This window comes from Lampetra planeri, chromosome 13, assembly GCF_965212315.1.
Source record: "Lampetra planeri chromosome 13, kcLamPlan1.2.h2, whole genome shotgun sequence".
NCBI lineage: Eukaryota > Metazoa > Chordata > Hyperoartia > Petromyzontiformes > Petromyzontidae > Lampetra > Lampetra planeri.
The window spans coordinates 6953427-6976022 of record NC_136119.1 but is presented as its reverse complement, the minus strand read 5'-3'; the positions used below and the strand labels follow the sequence as shown (position 1 = coordinate 6976022).

Sequence of the window (22596 nt, the reverse complement as noted above, 5' to 3'; positions counted from 1 at the left end):
CCAGTACCTTTCTGATAAATCGAGCATTTCAGATATAAATGAACTAAAATACCATAGTAAACCGAAAACATTTATTCAGTGATATGTAACAAACAAAAACGCCAAAAATTGCGTGTCATTTTGAAGATAACGGAAGAGCAACAGAAAAATGAATTACATTTGGCAAAAACACTCAACGTTGAAAAAGGCACAAATCAGCTTATGCTCAATAAAGCATTTTAAAAGGCGAATACAACTTGTGAAAAAATTAGATTTAAACAATTAAACGAATATTTAAGTGCAGTACTTATGAACACCATATAGTTCAGGAAAGTCTAAATTCTGTAAACACTTTTCATTTTTTTTGCAATGGTGAAACATCAATCAAACACGATTGTAATTGGTCAATTCTTATGCACAGATATTTTTTTTTTAGTTTCTAAACTACTTTTTGCCAAACCAGAAAAATAAAGTATTACTGTGTTTGGAAAAAAGGTTATACTTTCTTTAAAAAAAAAGTATTCACATCATAACAGTTATGATAATATGCAATGATAATATAGCAAGGTGTACGGAAATAAAACACTAAGTTAGTCACTTTCAATTTTGTTTAAATCCGGACCATCTTTACTAAGTGACTATTTTATCATCTCAATCTACAGTTCTGTAAGGAAATATATTTGTTGCCAATGAATAACGATTACATATTCAACTACCATATAGTCTGCTAATGAAAAAAGTGCAGATAAAATAAAGATGCTATAAGCACATAATACAATCAGGCCTTTGCAGCAAGGGAAAGTTCTCATGAAGGTTCTACTATAAGTGCATTCTAGAAGCACAATAACATATCAGAATACAGATGCTTTTTGTAACAATAACACTTTAGATTGGTTTTAACCCTGCTTTGTGCAACAGATTATAGTTTTTACAACGTAGGCCAATGCATATTCTATGGTAAATGCAACAAGTGAAATACACTTGCAAAATAAATCCTTAAGTAAAAACAGATTGTACTCAATGCAGGCAAAAAAATACACTTCCACAAGAAAAAACGTCTTACTCTGCAATGCAGTTGCAATGCATCTCCTCTAGTACTGTACAATGTTTTCATATCAAATTAGTGCAATAAAAATTGTGTTCAAACTCCTTTAGATTTCTATTAACTGAAATTATGAAATCCCTTTCAAACGTAAATCAGACCCCAAAGAATGATGCTGGCAAGCTTCACTGCTGGCATTTATTTAGGGCATGCAAGGATGGGTGATCAGTACTTATCACTGCCTTTTAAATTAAACATAATCCGCACAGTTCAGGCTAAGGAGCTTGGGCCCTCACAAAGAAAAAAATGAAAGTTTGGCAAAAAAAATTGCATCATAATCAAAAATCTTACTTACCAGAAATAAAAACATAACAGTATTTTGTCAATCCAGAATGGATGGCCTCTAAATGCCCTGTCATTTATTTTTTTGCTTACCTTTCCTCTACTTAGAACTCCTATCATGTGTTTCTTTATTGTTTGTTGTTGTCACGTTCTGACCCGCCCCTACTGGACATCTGCGAAAAAGAGCTTTATAGCTCATCGAATTCCTCCGGTACAAATCTAAATTCTGATTCTGGAGGCAGGTAAAGGGGGAGCTTAATACCATTGCAGATATGATATTTGTCACTGATGCTATCCATGGCCAGGAATCCAACTTAGGACACCAGGTCGATAGACCAATACACAGACCACTGTACCACAGCTCCACCTGACCAGTAATGACATGCTTACTATTTAACAAATCCATAACAAAACGCTCACTCTGCCATACAGGTGCATTCCATCTCCTCTACCTTTATATGTTTACGTGTTACTGTGCAGATTTCCCTTCTATTGCTGCATGCAAAATCGTTCCAATCACTGTGCTTAACGGCACCACAGAGAAGATTTTCGGCATACCCCCGTCGGGCCATGATATCCGAGTCGTTCCCATTCAGGAATCCTCCTCCTCCTCGGAGAGGAAGCTTTTCTCTTCAACTCTTATGTTCTGTCGATCGCGCACAAACTCCAAACGTACGCGCTCCAGCTCACTCAGCTCGGCACGCACGCGGTCCCGGTGCAGCACCCGCTTCTGGTTGATGTAGCGCATCGGGAATGGATTCATGTCCACAAAGGCAATCGTGGCCAGCTGCCTGCAAAACGATTGTCAGGGCAACATGAATTATCTCCTTCACCTTTAAAACAATACAAATGTTCAAATTACTCAATTTCAATGGAAAACATGGCAATCATCGCTCCCTGCGGATAGACAAATGCCTATTTTCAGGCTAGGTGGTGAGTCATCTTGTGCTTCCAGGGACAGCTGCCACTGGGTGTGCCCTTTAAAACGTTTGAAATGAGATTTGATGTAAAATGCTCCGAGATGCCCAGCGTAAAGGTCGCCACATCAAAAACAGATCATCACTAATGCATTCATATATCGTATTCACGAGTATAGCTCTCCCCTTGAGACTAACAATGATATTTATAAGAATAAAGATAACTTTATTACTTAACTTCTAAACCTCAATATATTAAAGCTTATGGGCCACAACCCTAAACAGCATGTGTGTATGTATGTTGAACTTATTTCACACCGTACGTAGCCAACTGTGCTAATCAGAGGTGCATCCACACAAACCATTGCAGGTGCCAATGCTTGATGCACAAATGGAAAAATGGAAACTCTGGTTTGCGATTGTGGTCACCCAGAACAGACCATGGAACATATGACTCAATGTCAGAATCAGAAATACGAAGGAGGCATCAAGCAATACACTCCCGCTACTGCCGATGCAATTATCTGGCTCAAGTACCTCAATCTAAAATTCAAGATGTTGCTCTACATCAAAATCATCCACATGAACAAATTGAAATGCAAATATTTTACATGTTTATAATAAACTAATGTTTTCCTAATGTGGTCAGTGATTTAGCAGTCACTTATCACAAATAAATAAACAAAACTTCAAATATTCACAGCATCCTACCTGTAATCATGAATGGAATGAGTAAAGATGCGTAGGTAATTGAAGATTGCAGAGTTGCTGTGATGCTTCATTAACTGTTCCTCGCGGCACTTTAGCATTGCCAGCGCATAGCGGAAAATCACCTGGGTTTTGCAAACAAAAACGGTTTGGTTACAATGTGCAGTTTCGAGCAAAAGCAACAACGTCTGTTTGTTCACTTTCAGCAAGCAGCTGAGCAAGCCGGAATGCTTTTAAACTCATCCTGTCTCCATTAAGATTTGTCCGATCGTTAAAGGGGCACTTTGATGACATCATCATATGGCTAGTCATCTATCACAGGCTTTATATATTATATACAGACTAGTTCATGGAGCCTGTCTTCACTAGGCAAACGTTTTAAATAAATATAATAATAAACCTGATATGATATTTTACAGTTTTTATCTACAATCGGACTCCAACTACTCCAAAAATGTGAAAATTTCCGCAAAAAAGACTCAAAAACTGTTGACAACTCGATTGAACTTCTTATATTCAAAGGCGTACCCATCAGAAACCGCTCAATGTAAAGATTCCGTTTTTTATTTTGTTAGAAAGAACTCAAATGTATTAACTTAATACTCAATGGGGAAGCTGCTGACTTATACAGATTTGAAAAACATTAAATGCGTATTTTTTTCGTTCAAACCCGTTTGAATCAGATATATATGAAAAACAATAAAAGATAGACCAATGGTTCTCGCTAGAATTGTTTGCTGTTTAACGCTCTATCAAAAAAAACCAGAAACTTATATTCTGAACGGTTTCTGAATTACACGCACAAACATGTCAATGGGGCACTTAAAATCGAGATTTGGGGGACTTAAAAATCTCGGACTTTCCGATTTATCCTGTTGTTTGTGTCCTAAAAGCTACCTATGTACCTTCCCTTGTCAGGAAGTACCCTAGAGGTTTGTGAGACATACAGATTAATGTCTTTATTTATATAGATGTTGTTGCTGCTGCTATGTGCCGCTGCAGTGTTAACCGTTATTAACAATCACACGAGTAATCAACAAAACATACACCTCACACAGACATGCTTTCCCATAAACATTTGCACCAGGGAATCAAACCGATTGGCTTGAGTGTGGTTCAGGTGCACTGAAAACTATTTGAACCGGCTAGAGTTCAATCGATTAAAAATTGATTTTAAAGGCTTGGTTCTGGTTAACTGTTTGTGAAAACCAGTTCGAACAAGTTCAAATTTGCATATTCGCTATACATGAGCAAAACTAAACTCCACGGTGGGTGGGCCAGAATGGCGTTTGGGAAACGTTGACACGAGGTGACGTGCCAACCTTGGTGCCCTCGTAGAGGAAGGCATCCCAGATGCGGAAGAGCATGTCGCTGCCAACGCTGTCCACAAACAGCACCAGGAACCAGTTGAAGGTGATGAGCGAGACGTCCACGCCATGCTGCTCAAAATGGGCAGCCAGACGCGGCAACTTCTCCGTCACCAGCTCCTTGAACAAGCGCTGGTCCACCTGTGTGCCCGTGTTGTCAGTGGCGCAAATTACACAACGTGGTGATCCTCCGATTTACTCTTGCCAGTCATCCAGCACTTTGGGAGAAAAGAGATGTGTCAAATCCCAAAGCCAATAGGTTTTATGGTTTGCAGGAGATGGCAGTATTGTCCTGCAAATTGAGTTCACGAGTGTTATCCCATACATATACGTTGTTTCATTCATTAAATTGAACAAACATCCCAATTTTTTTTCGATTTAAAGCTTTCGTGACTGCAGGGATTCATATTCTTGGTTCTTTCGGTAAAGTCACGTAGAACCAAGAATATAAACATCCCAATGTAGGATCCTGATGACAATGTTAGACTTTCCTGCAAATGAATTGACATCGTGTTGTTATGGACTGCACCTGTGATGCAAGCAACGTCTTGCTGTAGTAGTCGGGTGGCATGAGGCACTCCACTATGGCAACGAGGCACCAGAACGCCTGCTCCTCCTCCAGGTATATCAGGGCGATTGCTGCCAGCCTAGATGCCGTCACATACATCATAATGCACGTTGCATGGCATTACATTTCACACAATTGCGCAATAATGACCACATGGCCCATTTACAAATGGCCCACTTCTCAAGCAACCTTACAATTCAAGAACCAAAAACACCACCCGCCTTTGCAAAAGACAATTTTCACGAACCAAATGCCGCTTCACCTGTTGAGCCCCTGGCAGTAGCCAACCTCAGGGTTGTGCCACGCGTACGCGAGCAGCACGCGCCGCAGCTTCACGATGCCCTCGGATGACTGCGTCTCGAAGTGCCGATTGTTGGGCAGCGTGCGCGGCAGGTCCAGCTCAACTTGCCGCGCCGCCGGATTGTGTTGGCCGTGTGAGCGCTCCAGCAGCTCGCAGTAGTAGGAGGCGGCGTGGCGGCCACGTGTGGCGCGCACATGCTGCTCCACGGCCCAGCGCCACACGCGCGAGCGGAGTTCGTGCGGCACGCCAGAGCGCATCAGCATCTTGAGCTCGGGGGAGCGGCTCGGTTCACGGCTCGCGGCCAGCATGTTCTCCCACTTGACGCGCAGCGACGCATCCAGGCGAGTCTCGATGATGCTGAGCGAGCGGCGGTCCAGGGCCAGTGCCTTGGCCGCGAGGCGTTCCTCTTCGCCCAGGCCATCCGGCTCCGTCCGGAAGCCGTACTGGTCATACTCGCTGTGTACAGATGCATTGTGGCAATTGTTATAATAGTAGATATTATTGTTATACTACTACGTAGGTTTTTGCTGTTGTGTTGTATAGCTCTCCGAGGTGTTCTTGGGTTTTACCGGGAGTTGTCCGGCATGATGTTCAACGTTTCGCTGCACATACTGAAAGCTTTTTAAATCCTTTATATTAAGTTCACTTGCTTGCTTGCGCGCTTACGCCCGTGCAAATCTTTCGGTCGTTTTTTAACCCACTTCCCGTGATCCAATCGAACTGACATTTTGCACACAGACTCGTTGTGCGTGACAATTTATTTTCGTGAAAAATGTTTTCCAAAATTTTCAACATTTTAGGAATTTTTTTTTTTATATTTAATTAGCAATTGCTTAATGGTGGCAGGCAATCATCTGACCCATAGGTGGCAGCCATCTCAAGCCAGAGGACTCTAGCCGCCACGCATATAAAGGATTGATAGTGAAAAACTTTGTTTTTACGGGTTAATTTTTTCAAAAACTAAACTGCCACCGTTGTCTCCGGTTCACATGTACATTTTATATGCAAGTATGTATATATGTGTGTATGTATAGTTAAGTTGGACTTGGATCAAATTGATGAAAACGAGCAGATTGGAATTATTTTGGAAAACTGAATTTGATAATGAAACTAAATTTGATGAGTTTCAATCCATTTGAACACCACAACTATCCTAAGACCCAAAAACTAAACATGGACAACTGTTAAAAAAGACATCGAACCATCACATTGTTGCCTGCGAAAACAATTCATTTCACCTGCAAAGTCGAAAAAGTATGAAAGCATTGAGGAAGCATGGTTGGAATGGGCCCTTGTGCAAGGAAATAAAATGGGGCCCCATGTCCAAATTCCTTCCCCTATGTAACCCAGCACATGGGACCCTACGGTCCAAATGCCCCGGTGCAATTGTCACCTGTACACACAGTAGCTGTGCCACTGTATGAAGATGAATACGAAAAATGTTGGCAATCATTGTAATAAAACAAGTTTGCAAGCACGTCTCGACAAGAGGAAAATGCTCGGCACCTGGTCAGGATGGGCCGCGCGATCAGCTGCTGTTGCCGGTGTTCAGTGCCGTCGGGCGTATACACGTCGGCCATCATGGCCTCTTCCAGAAGACGGGACACCATCTCCTGTGAGTGGGCATCCTCGCTGATGCCCGAGCGCAGAGGCCCGCTCGCCTCCTGCAGCAGCACCAGGTAGCGGCTCTCCAGCTGGCAGCAGCGCGCCTCCTGCATGCACATCTGAACGGGCGCACAGTGCACGAGCCATTGCAACGTACTATATACATCTGCGAGGTGTATTTGCGACTGTGTCACTCGCAATATTAATGCTTTCCAAAGAAGGTTCAAAGCGTTTTTGCATGAGCTCTGTCCGTCAGTTTTGTAAAAAAAAAGGACTCCGTTATAAATTCGTTTTTTTTTTCTCAATAGTATCTCATCTGGTATTTACTGTTAGGAAAAGTAACTCTGTTGCAGCAGGACACATCGTGAAAAAGGATGACGGCCGATGAACAATACTGGTAATGAAATGGCATCCAATGGAGAAAACGTGCTCAAACAATTGCCCCTGTGGAGATGGAGCGATGATATCAATTCATGTGCAGGAGTGAGACGGAATGTGACATTGCAAGACTGTGAAGGATGGCGATGGTGTAGGGATGCCTTTGTCCAAAAGCGAATTAACAAAGGGCTCATGATCTGATGACGATACTGCTGATGAGAAATGCAAACCCAATACCACGCAGAGATGGACAGACGGAATTATGCGTTTATTTACCTCGAATACCGTGTTTGCAAGGAGGTGCTTATTATGCAAGAAGAGGCATTAAGTGTAATTTCTTAAGGGTTACGAATGCAAGTTACCTTTTCCTGCAGTGCTGCCTCTCTGTCCTCTGCTCTTTTCCACAGTTGCCCAAGTTCCATAATCTCCTTGTTGAGGAACTTGTTCTGTGTCTTGTAGGCAAGGATGTCGTCCTGAAAATGTTGATCATTTATCTCAGAAGCAGTACCGAATATTTTAGATGCCTTAAAAATATTTATCACATTTCCTTTGTCTAATTCAGCTGCAGTGACTGTATATGAGTATTCAGTGACATCCAGTTTCTCTATCAGGGAGATAACCACTAGGTAATTACCATGCGTCTGTATTATTTCTGTGCAGTAAGAGCGAGTGCAGTTTGCCCGAGAGGGTGTTTTATTCAACATCTCTCTGCGATCACGAGGACTGAATTCTAATCAACAATATTTTCATTGTGAAGCAGTTTTGGCAAAGCCTTTGTCCAGCGATGGTGCCCATCCCTCCATTTGAGCCATCACGAGATTTTTCTGTCAGCATTTTAACTGTTGGGCAACCAAGCAGGATTTTACGCCGTTGCCTGTGTAGTGGGTTCCACAGACACACACACACTTTAATCTGGAGGCACTACGTTTATTATACGGCCCCAACAGGGCCAATGGGTTAACTAGACCCCAACCGGGTCACTATGTAACCGGGCCAGGACGGTAACTTCTTCCTGACCCACTGAGCCTGAAAGTACAATCTAAGACCGAAGAGACGTAGCACGGTGAGTTCACTTCTAGAGACAGCCGCGATCGCTCCCTCCCCATCCCTCTTATCCTCTCGAGCATGGCCTCGCTCTGCCTCCAGCCACGTCCCCTTCTCGATCTCTCCCGAAGGAACTGGGGCCAGCGTCACGTGCCCCTCAAGCCCCCTTTTCGGGCCCCCTTGCTATCCCGTGCCGTTCACATGCCCTCTCTCTCCCTTCAACGGGACCATGCCCTCTAGGACCCGCGCTTCCCTGCCATACCTCCGCCGGTGCCAGAGAGAGGTACGAGACATATGCAGCTACCTGTTCGTGAACCTAGATGGCGTACACGCCATAGAGACTCTATTTACATCTCTACACCTGTGTTAATCGTGAACGGAAAACTATTGAACATTCTCTGTAGTTTCAGAGTCTTACTTTCCTGTTGACGTGGCTGTGTGGCTACAAAATGGTCATCACGACTAACAACACCTTATCTATTGATACCAGTCGTCAAGTAGTTTACAGTATATGCGTAACTCAATAAACATCATGAGAGTTGTTGTGGAGAATGTAGATAATAAAATAAACAAGCGGAATCATAATTTCAAAACAGTGGTTCTGGGTGTTTTAAACAGGCATTGGCTTGATGCATTGACGTGGCTGTAATGAAAATAAATAAGCACACAAGACAACCCAACAGCCACACAGCTTTCTGAGAGTGCACAATTTTAGTAGCATTGTTTTAAGATAAGCAAACACCAGACTGATTTCGACAGTCGTATCAGCAGTCAGGCTTGCTTGAAGCAATGCCAGTGAACTGTATAGAACTTGTACCTTACGCTCATTACATAACATATTTTAAAAAATAAACCAAAGAAATAACCAAAAAAACTCTTCTCTTGTAGTGACAACTATTCTGTGTATCCTGGGTTGTCTGACATGAGGTTGAAGCTTCATTAAAGAAAAAAATACCTTAAAACCACATCGTAGATCTAAAGTATTTTTTTTTTAGTTTCGACTTCCTGGAACTTTGTGGTGGTGTTTTATTACAGCTCGTCTAAACCAAATAAGTTCGAAACCACTACTTCCATACCTCCAGTTTTTGCATCTCCTCTTGTTGGACGTGAATGCCTTGGTTCCTCATGCCACTCAAACTGGCTGTGGCCATGCCCTCCCTCAACTCCTTCTCACCAAGGCGCCTCGTGAGGCGCACAATCGTCTCGTCCTTGACCTGAATCACGACCGAGTAAGTCCTCACAATCTCTTGCAGCTCCTCCACTTTCTTTTTCAGCGCTGCAACCTCCTGCCACAGAGGGCCGCCGACGCCTTCTTCCGTCAAACTCTCCCCGACCTCTCGATCAACAAACTCAACGGATGCCCGGTGCTGAGCGTCACTCTTTTCGCACGCCGGATTTCCACCCTCCGCCTTGGGACTCGCGGGCTCTGCAAAGTCAATGAGCAGCGTGACAGGGACGTCGCTGGTGCTCGCTGCTCTCCCGCCGCCATCGCCAGGAGATGCAGATGCGTCAGCTTGCTCCGAGGAGCCCGACCGGGCGTACACGGTCTCTACCCGGCTCGACAGCTTCTGCACCCGCTGCTGCGCATGCTGCAGGATGTTGCGCTGCAGAGTTGAGCTCTCGCGCTCTCGCCTCCGCTGCTCCTGATGCACGGAGTGCAAACTCTGCTGCAGGAGCCGCACAACCTCCTGGAAAACAGTGCGTAGAGTCTTCTTCTTATTGGGAAACAAAAATAATCCTCCACTGCCGCAGTTATAAATGTACACTTTGCAGTTTTTTTTTTCAGTATTATTTCAAATTCTTTAAAGAAGCAATTGCAAATCGCATACCAGATTGTATTGTCTGGGAGTTTACCCGGCAATCGCATAGGTTCTCACCTGGCTATCTATTAGCAAGCAGCTATATCACCCCACCTTCGTACCTTCTGTGTGTCCAGCTCCTGCCGTAATCTGGACACCTCCATTTCCAGGTCAGCATCGCTGGTGTCCACTGGGACCCCAAGGTTTTCACTCTCATTCAAAGCCCTGCTCAGAGGCCTCCTCTTCATCCCCAGCTTGTTCCGGAAGCCACCCAGCGACATTCGCTGCCGTGGTGCTGGCTCTGGATATGCCTGGGGGTTTGGCCCTTTAGCAAAGACACAGGACAGATATATGAACAACTTGCAGTGTTAAAATGTGAAATATCACGCACCGTGAGTGGATACTGGGACGTTTTTCAACATGTTTGTCCTTGAAAGTATTTAATTTGCAATAATAATGCTGTCTTTCCATCTGCACAATGAGATGACGTCATACGGTGCACGACTTATATCGTAAGATGACGCCACAATAAATGATGTGACAGAAGATGACGAGGGATGATGTCATAGCCAAGTTTTAGGCAACCCTTTGATAAAATGAGCCAGTTTTAGACAGGGAAAATCCCTAATAACAATGCAATGTTTTTCTATAGTTTAATCTATATTGGATCATCGTTACGAGCGTTAATGTCACTTCCCATTATGGACAGAAAGAAAAACGGACAGTGCAAATTCATGAATCTTTTCAATACGAGTTGGAAAGCTTGAAAAAGTCTAATTGTATTATGTACTTTATTAAAACATACTGCAGAAGTAATTGTTGACCATGGTCGTGGACAGACAGCAACAAACTGACTGAAAATTGGAAACTTCTAATGATAACCTCGTACCCAAAATGTAAACCTCATAAAAAAATAAGTGGCGACCATGTAAAACACGTGTACATTATTAACAAGAGAAATGGGTGCATTCTTGTGGCACCTGTGATGTCCTGCTCCCTGGGCAGAGCCACAGTGTCCACGATGTCCGTGTCGGCCGCTTCCTGGTAGAGCTGACTACGGCGATTCTCGCGGCCACCTCTGCCCACCCGCAACTGGCTCATGGAATTTCTGTGGATGCAATGATGAGGCACGGGTAGGGGGGGGTGGGGGGTGTGGAGGGCCACGCAAGTTCCGGAGAAGGTTCAGGAGGACAGAAGTCAAATCAAAACTATGCAAAAAGGCGACAGATGTGAACCGAGCACATTCTCGGAAGTGAAAGCCGAGCGAAGGAAGTTCTACAGGGAAGGATGTTGGGTAAGAGGTCAAGACACAGAAAGAGATCATTGCCGCTTGTTGACTTTAAGGAAGGGGAGAGCTTATATTAAAATTAAAAACAAACCTCTAAATTGGACAGGTTGGAGAGTGTTAGAGCCAAAAACCTGTCAATGGATAGAGGACTAAAGAGAGAGAAGTTGTGCACAGATCATTTGGGTAAGTATACAGTGTCAGTGAGAAAAGTGAACACCATATTAGTCACCATCTAGTCGAGTTCAGCTGACATTGCACATTCGACTCTTGTGCATTCGCAACGACCACACACACGTCCACAATCGTCCTTCTCACGATAGTGCCTCGCGGAAATTGTAGTGCAATAACATTTAAACTTATAACAAAGTTAAGAAATCTAGGTACACACGGCTGCTGGAAACGGTTTCAAAACGTTCAGAATGGCAAATTTGAGTAATCTAAGTACAAAATAGATATAAATCGACCTTAAAAGGAGTATTCTACCATACTGTATTTGAAAAGGAACTAAACCGCATTTTTATTTGAAGTACATTTTTCAAAAAGTAGTATTGTACTGTACTTACAGTTTTCAAGAAAAATAGTGACTGTATCCTGGGAATGTGATGCTTATTAATCTAGACTAATAAAACTCTCTCTCGTGTTGTTTAAAAAATATATATATACTACACAAAAGAGAGAGAAAAAAAACCACACAAGCTGATCGAAAAAACAGAGGGGTTAAGCATGTGACTGCTTTGCAGAAAAAACAAAAGGAAGTGACATCAGGAACAGATTTCCTTCTAAAACTGAGGGAGGTAAGAGGTGGGGGAAAAAAAAGTTTAACCGTTAACACGACAACAACGTCTTTCTTATTGTGAGCAGCACTTTCCTTCAAGGCCATTTCCATGAAACTAGATGGCACTCATTTTCTGAATCTTTGGAGGTCACACTAATAAAAATACCCGGGTTACCTCTTCACGTGATTGCCAGTACAGGCTGCACATGGGGGAAAGGAAAAAAAACTTTATAAAAATAATTAGAAAGCACCGTGGAGCTGTAATGCTACCGTAATGTGAACCCACCTATTCTTCGGAACTTTACCAGCACCGTGTGCTTAGAAGGGGATGTCTGCACAGAAACACATGTGAGCACTGTGGAGAGGTTAACCAGCTGCAATCAATACGCCAAATTCCTTTGTGCGACAGCAAGAGGAAGTGAAAACCTTTGACTATGGGTTTAAAGAATAATCCCCTACAATTCTATGAATTGTTGCGATTCAGGATTCAAGAATTTATTAAAATTGAGATTTTTTTTCAACAATGTTACGACTGAATGCAAGGCTCTCTTGGCCACATAAAAACCTAATATTAAATTTTGTGTATACATTTTAAAAGTTTACTCTTTCACATGTGATTTCATGCATGCATTCCAAGCTTACTAATTTATATTAATCCACGAGTCGTTACACCCTCATGTTCAACACATCCTACACCAGCATCAGATTCTCTGGAACTCTCCATTTAACCTCAGGTTTGGAACTTTACCAGCACCACATGCATTTCAGTGATGTATAGTCAGCTACATTCGATTCACTGGTCGCTTAATATTCTGTATGCATGTTTGGCGATATCCGATTCAGTGAAAACTTTTATTCAAATATGTTTAATTCATAATAAATGTTGTTGGGATAGATTGCGTTATTTATAAATGTGTTGCAACCCTCCACCACCCGACACAGCCAATCAGTAAAAAATGTGTCACGTTTACAAAAGACAAATATTTCACTACTTTAGCGCACCGGTGTGTTGAAAAGTGGATCCACAACATTTACAATTTGAGTACGACGTTTCGCTGGAAATTACATCAGCATTGACCACATCCAAGAAAAATATCCAGGAATGGGAGTGTGTTGTTCACCTTCATTTCCATGATGAACTGAATGGCTGGGTTTTGCACATTGAGATGATTTAAAAATTCAATAAGTGTATCTTTACCATGTGGCCAGACAACCAAAGTGTCATCGACATATCTAAACCAAATACTATTTAGCTTGTTTATATAAGCGTGTAAACGTCCATTAAGTAGAACCAACTAAGTAGGTGTATCAATAAAACACAAAACAAAATTTTTACTATAAAAAAACTTGAAAATGTAAAATGGCATAAGCCATTTGTACATTTCTTCACACTCCTGATCGCATTTATCTCAATTTGCTTAATTTTGGATGTCCTCTGTTTCACCTTTTTTCTTAATGTGCTTATATATATAATACCTCTTTAGGCTGCCCTGTTCGCATTTTATCTCTACTACTTGTTAAACATTATTTAATCACATTACTACTATAATAGCCCAGAAATGTGTGTAACGTGCGTGACGTCACTCCACATGCCGCACCCCCCGCCCCCCGTCATTAATAATAAAATAATCATGAGCGGGTGGATTTTTACACTCGCGCAGAAGAAGGTCGAGTGGAAAGAGATATTTTTTTGCAAAGTCGCTTCAAATATGACGTTTCTTTACAGAAAGTGACGGTAAAAAATAAATATACGCAGCACAGTGCTACATCCGCACGTGACGTCACTGCAAAAGAGGCCCCTGCTCCCCCCCCCTTCATTAATAATCATGAGCGGGTGGATTTTTACACTCCCGCAGGTCGAGCGGAAATAAAAATGTTTACACAAATTGGCTTTAAATTTGACGTTTCTTTATTGAAAGTTAATCAAATAAACAATTCTATGCAGTGACAAAGTGTATTTGGTGTCTTTATTTCTTCAGCACTTCAAACAAAAGGTAAGTCTAATTTTTCTTTCTAAATTATGATAAAATATATACATTTCTCTGTGATTTTCCAGACATTGTATCGAATTCAAATTGATCACAACCCCAGTGAGCGAAACAGAAGAAAATAAAGTATCAGAGCAGTGATTTCGAAATAATTGAAGGTGAGTTAAATACAGTGCTACAGTGACATGAAGTGAGGTGTTTTATGACGTAGTTTTGTGCAAGAATCACTGCCATTAATACAGTACAAGAGATTCACGTAAAATATCGTATCCCGAGGTTTCATTTTGTAACTTAAGAAAAATGCCCGCGACCATGCAGTGCACACGTACCGTATCTCGGTGCCCAAGTGCTTGAGTGAGTAATTGGAGAGGGCAGTAGGCTGCATGGGAGCAGGAAGAATTGCTGCCAGCTGTCCCACCAGGCCTGTGGGCTCAGGGAGAGGTGGAAGGATCGGTGGCAGTGGCTCCGTGTGCGGCCCCTCACTCGCCCCATCCGCCTCCTCGGCTGTGGTTCACAAGTAAAACAAAGTTGACGAGCATGACTCTGTCTGTCTCTCGCCTCGATCTGTACGCCTTTATCAAATGCGCAACAAACATACAGTACGTCTGGAATGATATCCCTCTGCACATTCGCAGCATCACCTCAATCGCCTCCTTCAAGAGTGACTTTAAAACTCACCTCCACAATCATGCTTTCGAGCGACTCTGAGCTTGGCTCCGCGCCTCTGAGTTGCGGCCACTATGTCTGCCAATTTGCGCGCGTTATAAATTGAACTATTATTATTATTACATGCGTGCATACTAAGTGATTTGCAATGGCAAGAATTGCCCACAGCTAGTGGTTTAGGACACCATTTCATACAATTAGAAAACTTCCTCCTCTTTGTAAAGCAACTCAGAAAGACGCTTCCAATAAAAAGACATATGAATGGAAATAAACGCAATGAAACCATTTATACGTGTTATAATATAAAGAAATCTTAGGAATAATATACACCTAAAAGCACATCAAATGGTCAATGAAAGTTGTACATTTTAGGTTAGAGTAATACGTGAAACACTTATTACTCTAACCTATTATATTCTTGCTGATGGCCATATTTTCAGGAGCTAAATGCCAATGTCGAAGTCTGCTAGCCACGAAAGGGCTTCAGGAGAGAGTTTGTGAAGTTTTGCTATTCCCAAATTAAAGGAGCGCAGACCACAGCCATGTGTCCATGCACACAATCACTTCCATCATGCAAGTGATGTGAAAAACACCACAATAACGACAATTGCATTTTGTCATGGTTTAGCAGTGAGTCCGAGTGAACCCGTTTGCTTCAGAAAGGTCCCCTATTCAACTTTCAAAAAAACAACCTTTACACTTTACCATCAAAGAAAACTTTTAGTGCCAAGGTGCAAGTCTGTGTGCACATTTTTCACTGATAAATATTATCTGTTCTTCCTCCAAGTTGAGTCACAATACAGTTCTCGTACTTTACTACAGTACACCAACCAACAAATGTTGTCAGTAAAATTAACATATTGCAAGGAATCCTATAAAAATATACATCTTTTTCTGGACTTCATAAAAGGAACACAGTAAAAAAACTATAATTTTTTGCTCAGAAATGGCAACCTTAAGTAAACATAAATAGGAATAGAAGAATTTGGAGAAAAGTCTAAATGTCCAAACTTTATTTGGAGCTTTTAAGGCTAAACCACAAACTGCTGATCAATCTTAATAATCTCAGAAATTCACAAGGCAAGATGCATCCTGTTCACTGTTGATAATGTCTGCTCCCAGAGTGAGTCATGGCATCAGTTCAATGGTTTGTCATCATTTTTAAAGTACCTTTCTACGTGGTAGAATGATGCCAATGGCATTGCCAGTTGCATCCCGCTGGGCGTGGTTTGTACGGGATTTCCCAACTTTAGGAGGGCCAGATGTTTGGGTGACTCACATTTTTAAAAGGGCCATAGTAATCAACCGCAAAAAAATATAATCGCTTACAATTTACACTCGATTAATCGATTTAATCGACTAATTGTCCCAGCTCCACAATTCATAAAAAGCAGAAATGTGTTCGGTCACTAAGCTCTGCTCCCATACCCTGCGCAGACCGTGCCACAAGTCCGGCAGAGAGATTGTCAGCGGCAGAGGCGGTGCCGATGCCCAGGCTGTGCTCACAGCGCTTCTTCTGCAGCTCTTGCAGCCAGTAGAGCATCGTCTGCTGGTCTGCCGCCTGCACCCATTCACAACACACCATTCAACGAGCCTCCTCCATTAACCACCGTGCCACCATGCAGCTAAGCGTCCAATATCCACTACTTGCATAAAGGTAAAGGTCACTTTCGAGGCAGGACAATCTTAACAGGATTCATCATCATTATCATCAGCCATGGTCTATCAACTACTGTATGAAGGCCTCCTGAATCTATTTCTATCTATCACGGTTCTGTATGTTGTAATCCATATTACTCCTGCACATGAGTTATCCACAACGTGGGTATGTTCAGCAGTGTCATTCTTTGGCCATGAGGCCTTCTAGCTGTTTGTTAACAGTCAAATGTATTACTTTAACCCTGCGCATGTTCTCAAATCCATGCATTCCTTTTTCTGACTCAAGCACGATTTCTCTGAAAAAAGAAAATAGTTTCTCTTAACTGACTGAAATATGCTCACATGAGTGTGATGCAACACTGTTTACAGTTGTCTCTTCTCGTCTTCAATGAAGAAGTAGCAATAGTCCGAGGAAAAGGAGATGTTTGAGTAATAAAACATTTAAACGGAATGGCACAATCTGTCACGAGTTAACTGGTATGACCAAGTTACACAATAACCTGCTTTGAACAAATGGTAAATTTGTAATCGGCCATAATGTATGATTTGTTGCATATTACTTTTCATACGATACAGTATAGCCTACCCGTGTTTGGTAAGTGATTAAACAAGTTTAAAACAAAAGGAAAGCATTCCAAACTCCATTCAAAGCACCCAGGCCACCTCTAGTTATATAACTTCACTTGACAAACGATACAAAATCCTAGATAGATTCACACTGCAGACTGAAAACCCTCAAACTATACTTTTTCTCGGTAAATTAAGAACACACTTGCTTGTTATTAATGACAGTACTGTAATGTGTTCTGTCAAATGCAGGCCATCTGTGAAATCTCGAGTGTGTCTTCTTATCTATAAAAGGCATTTTGTGTCTGTCCGCCTGCCTGTCTGTTCGCGCACTTGCGAAGGATTTGGCTCTCAAACGGTGGGGTTTTCGTAAAAAAATTAGCCAGGTACCACGCCGTAAGCCCCGCGGTGAGCAAGCGCTATTCCCTTTTCACATCCCTCAACTTTAAGTTAGTTAAATTAGCGATAAAGCGCGATGGCTATTTATTTATTACACCACTCAGCTGACGGGGGTTGCCCCTGGCAATGCACACGCGCCATCGGTGGAGGGAATGTCTCTTTCGCCTTCATAATACAAATAAACGCTGATGTTAATTCTTCAAAGTTTCATGTCCTCCCACCCCAATGTGTGCACTTACTACTATGGAATCCCTAGATATTAATGTTATAGCACTCTAGTCACAAGTGAAGCAAATTCGTACACATGAGAAGAATATGCACTGATGCCTACTTTATTCAGGGCGATATTGGCACGGAAAATGAAGATTGATTGAATTAATAATTATACAAGCACTTTTAAATGAATGCGGGTCTGTGTTGGAGCCACACGAGTATCAATATGGATATGACGTTCACTTGTTTAATCCGTTATCAAATGATTGAATGCACGTTTACATATACTTTAATGTGGCATACCACTGACGATGTTGAAATCATCCACTGCAACTATTTTCTAAGTGAATAATGCATCTATTTAAAGTCGAATATGACACTACTGTAATTTCAGAAACAAGTATGTTCATTGTGAAAGAGGAAAATCTCGTGGTAACCAGATCTTAATGCGAGTAGTTATATGATGATAAAATTTGGTAAACTGCCCATGATGGCCCGTAGAAACGATCAGTTATAAAGTAAAAGAAATATGCGGCGTAATCTATCTGGGTCAATATAAACTCGGAAGTCCCTGTTTATGAAAATGAGCTTGAAGTGGATGTAAAAGTTTAGCACTGTCTTTGAAATGAAAATAAGTAATGCTATGCAGTTGGAGAGGAAACATCTCGTTTGAGAACTCAGTGATGCGCTGTAGTGTCAAGAGCTGAGCAAAACAGGGAAGTCTAATATCTATTCAAGAACAGGCTTAGTTCTTAAAAAGGACAAACTGACTACCTAACCTTTTAAAAAGCTTCTTCATATGAAAGGAAATAATTGAATTGAATAGAATATAGTGAGAGTTTATTGTAGTTGTCTTCATGAACCAAGCGAGGACCCTATGAGAAAACTCTTTGGAGAAGAAAATCTGGGGTAAATGTATGATACAGTTCAAGTAAACAGGTAAAACAGGTTAATACATTCCAAAGCAAAGCATACATATAAAACATACCTGTTCGCATTAAAAACCTGTAAACCTAAATCTTAAAATATACATGAAAAAATAAAATACAGCACTACCTAAACAAAAATTAGAAAAGTAATGCATATAGATTCAATCATGTAAAATAATAACAAAAAATGCACCAATAATTCAAATAAAGCCACAGCTGGCATGATGGTTATATCTTATCTGCAACTGAATTCATATACTGTATTGGGTATATAGATAAAATCTGTGCGGACGTTTGAATGTTATCCTCTCATATCTGGGTTTTCTCCAGATGCTCTGGTTTCCTCCGACTTGCCAAACAAGTCGAATTGAAATTGACCAGACATCCTAACACAGGGCCGCCTAAGAAAGTTTACCCAGGAAAGCCTCGCTTATCATCATTATTACAGCGCTGCGGGTGCAAGATGTTGTCTCCCTCGCCTGGTATGCAGGAGGTCGTGAGTTCGAACCCGTCGCCTCTATATTTGGAGTTTGCATGTTCTCCCAGTGGTCACATGCATTTTTCTCCGGGTCCTCCAGTTTTTCTCTCCGCGTTTATAAACACCCACCTCAAACGAGACCCACCTCAAACCTTTATAATATCCTGCCTCAGCAGCTCTCTCGTTATTTCTTTCACCTGATGACGATTGCTTGTGTTGCGATCGAAACGTCGTGATATTTTTTATTATTTTTTATATCTATGTGGCTTTACCGAAAGACCCGAAGAATATATAAACATCTGTTTAGATTATTTGGCTATCATTTGTGGCCAGGTCGCTTCTGAAAAATAACTAATAGCTCCAGTGGGATTTAGCTGGTAAATACATTTATTACAATAATTATCCTGCTCACCGCCAAATTTAGACCCCTCTAGGCCAGTACACCAGCGCATCTATAGTAAAAAAAAATATGGTTACAATTATCCACAACTTTAAATACGCAAATTGTAGGTGGCCTTGCCGAGCCTTGCAGACATCAATGCCACCTCACCTCCAGGACACAGCGTCGCTCTGGCGTGCGGATCTCGAAGCGGCCGACCTCGCCGTCCACGTCGTAGGAGAAGGAGGCGTGGGCCACCGGTATGCGGCCCAGTGGCCGCACTTGTTTCGGGTCTCGGTAGTAGAGCAGCGAGCAGGTGCTCGACTCCAGCGTGAACCAGCGAGTCTTGGCGGCTCGCAGAGGCCCCTTGCCGGCCACCTTGTTGAGGTAGCCGCACAGCAAGCCGGCATCGCTGCCTGCCGCGGGTAGCTCGGACAGCGAGAGCTCCTCGAAGCCTTCTAGCTCGAGATCGTCCTCATCTTCGTCGTCCAGGTCCATGTCTCCTTCTCGGGCAGAGTTCCTCCGCCTGCCGCCGATGCTATCGATGTTGCTGCTGATGCTGCTGTGGCTAGGGCCACCGTTTCCTTCACCTGTTTCACCACCTCCAACCAAAGTGTCTCCACTTTCTCCACCGTTTCCAGCAATGGGTTTTCCACCTCGAGCTCTACCGGATTCTAAAATTATATCTCCTCCATCAACTTCACCATGCCCCCCACTAAGTCCACCACCTCCACTTGCAGCACCTCTTACAGCCCCTCCAACTTGACAACCTCTTTCATCAGTGTTTGCACCTCCTACACCATACCTTCTCCCTGCTGCGTGACTCCTGCCGCCGGCTCCGTCACGTCCGGCTTCATCAGCTCTTCCTTCATGTGGACATTTGCAGTCTCCTCCTCTTCCTCCTCCTGCTGCTGTTGGTGGTGGGGACAGCTCAGAAGCCGCGTTCATTCTGCCCCGTGTTCGTTTAATCCTTTAAGAGAAAGCAAAGCTAAAGGAATACAGACACATGATATCATCTCAGCCCCTGTTGGGTGCTATCGTATGCTGTAAGATGAGATGGGTGGTGAACAAATCACGAGTCAAACGTACAGATTAAATCCTCCCCACCTTGCTTCCTGCACGTGATCCCGATTTACATTTGTATAACTTCATTTAATAAAAACACGACAATGCAAGCCACGATGGAAGAACAAAGAAGCTACAACGTTTGGGCTCAGGGTAAAAACTAGCAAAACAAAGTGTATGTACAAGACATTCCCTGAACACTTAAGAGAGATCGGTAGGAGCACATCTGTATGGTATCGGATTGGCCCAGGGGTATCTTGAACAGGTTACGGGGAATTTCGATTTAAAGCTTTCGTGACTGCAGGGATTCATCTTCTTGGTTCTTTCGGTAAAATCACGTAGAAGGGAAATAATAAAAATAAAACATAATAAAATATAATTCTCACAATTGTATTTTATTTTTATTATTTTACTATTTCTCTTCTACGTGACTTAACCGATTCTCACAATTGTATTTTATTATGTTTTATATTTATTATTTTATTATTTCTCTTCCACGTGACTTTACCCAAAGAACCAAGAAGAGGTTACGGGGACTCCCCTTTAAGATTACTCGGCCGTATACCAACACGCAATGCACCATCCGGCTCGACTGGCGTGTGACCCTCAGCAATCGTACACCACCGGCGACTTACACGAGCAATACACATGGCTTGTTGTGATATGAAACATATCATACTGAGATGAAGGAGTAACTCATAGCAAAGATCCCCCCCCCTCTCCCGTGTCGCCTTCACAGACTGTTGCGACAAGTGCTGCTAGCGAGTAGGAGCTATTAAGTGGGGTGGCCAGCACCACCCCCGGCCCCCTTTGTCTCCCAAACGGCGATGCATAACAAAAACACCACACCAGGAAACTCATTTGAGTCCGAGTCCACCCAGAGGGTTCGTAGCGCAGCGCGCTAACCGCGGCACCACCGCTCCCCCGCCGGCTCACCACGTGAACCATCAACAGCGCAGGTGAAGGAAGGAAGTTGGAGGATTAACTCACAACAACAACAGCAGCAACAACAGCAGCAACAACAACAACAGCAGCAGCAAGATGCCACACAGCCCCGCCGCGGAGGGAGGGCCGCGTTGTGAGACGCAGCCGAGGCTCATGAACACGGTGCCGCTTTCACGACCAACATCACCGACCGACCTTCATTGATGTCGGAGCGGAGGGGCTGCGACCCTCGTCCACTCTCTGTCTGTGTCTCCGCTCGACTTCCCCCTTCACATCGCCAACATCGGAGCGCTCGGAATTTCAGACGACGCCGGGCGGAGCGGGGGGAGGGAGAAGGGGGGGAGGAGCGGGAGGAGGGAGGAGCGGGGGGAGGGAGGAGGGGGTGAGGAACGTGGGTGGGGGGGGATTGAGGGGGATGGGAGGAGGGGGCTGGGAGGAGGGGAAACGGAGGAGGGGTGGGAGGGGGTAGGAGGGGGGTGGGAGGAGGGGGCGGGGGAGGGGGTAGGAGGGGGGTGGGAGGAGGGGGCTGGGAGGAGGGGAAAGGGAGGAGGGGGCGGAGGAGGGGGGAGGGAGCAGGGGGAGGGGAAGGAGGAGGGGGTGGGGGAGGAGGAAGGGGTAGGGGGGCCCGCGTTCGGAAGCCACATCCCTGGGCGACTTCCCAACGCAGGCGGCGCGCGATCGTTCACTCCAACTCCGTTGTGATTTAAAAATTAAAAAGTTTAAACCCCCATCGCGTTATCCGCGTACCACGATGTGAATCGATAAAGACAACTTTGAATAACTCATCGGTTCAAACAACGTGGATCTTTTTTAAACGGGTAAAGACAAAGATCCCCTGTATAGCCTTAACAAACTAGAGGGGCAAGTGCTGTTAGCGAGCACCTATAAGGGCCGGAACGGCACACGAGGTGGGGTGGCCAACACCACGCCCGGCCGCCTTTGTCTCCCCACTGGCGATGTTTACTCATCACACCAAGTACTCATTTTTGAGGCTGAGTCGACCTTGGGGAGGCCCAGAGCCAGTTCAGATAATCGTCACTTGGTGTTGGCCGTGAGCGGGAATCGAACCCGGGTGGCCAGGTTCGTAGCGCAGCGCGCTAAGCGCTGCACCACCGCTCCCCACGCCACGTGCACTCGAGTCAGTTTCGCGTTCAGCGGTTTTTATTGTTTTAGACGCACGCCAGTTGAATGTTTT

At 43.5% G+C, this 22596-nt stretch overlaps 1 protein-coding gene across 4 annotated transcripts; it reads right to left on the bottom strand.

Annotated features, from left to right (window-relative positions):
* Positions 1 to 57: 57 nt before the first annotated feature.
* On the bottom strand, positions 58 to 21751 carry LOC144722003 (TBC1 domain family member 2B-like). Of its 4 annotated transcripts, none has more exons than XM_078600030.1 (14): positions 21597 to 21751; positions 19563 to 20379; positions 16196 to 16328; positions 14431 to 14605; positions 11031 to 11158; positions 10173 to 10375; positions 9328 to 9939; positions 7570 to 7680; positions 6731 to 6948; positions 5186 to 5680; positions 4885 to 5002; positions 4311 to 4496; positions 2992 to 3113; positions 58 to 2154 (listed from the first exon to the last, which is right to left on the bottom strand). In XM_078600030.1, the coding sequence occupies exons 2-14, from the start codon at positions 20337 to 20339 to the stop codon at positions 1956 to 1958; spliced, it is 3477 nt and encodes a 1158-aa protein (XP_078456156.1). In that variant the 5' UTR covers positions 20340 to 20379; positions 21597 to 21751; the 3' UTR covers positions 58 to 1955. The 4 variants fall into 4 exon arrangements, with proteins under 4 accessions (XP_078456156.1, XP_078456157.1, XP_078456158.1 ...); XM_078600031.1 differs by having other exon boundaries at positions 19563 to 20361; XM_078600032.1 differs by having other exon boundaries at positions 19563 to 20302.
* Positions 21752 to 22596: the final 845 nt, after the last annotated feature.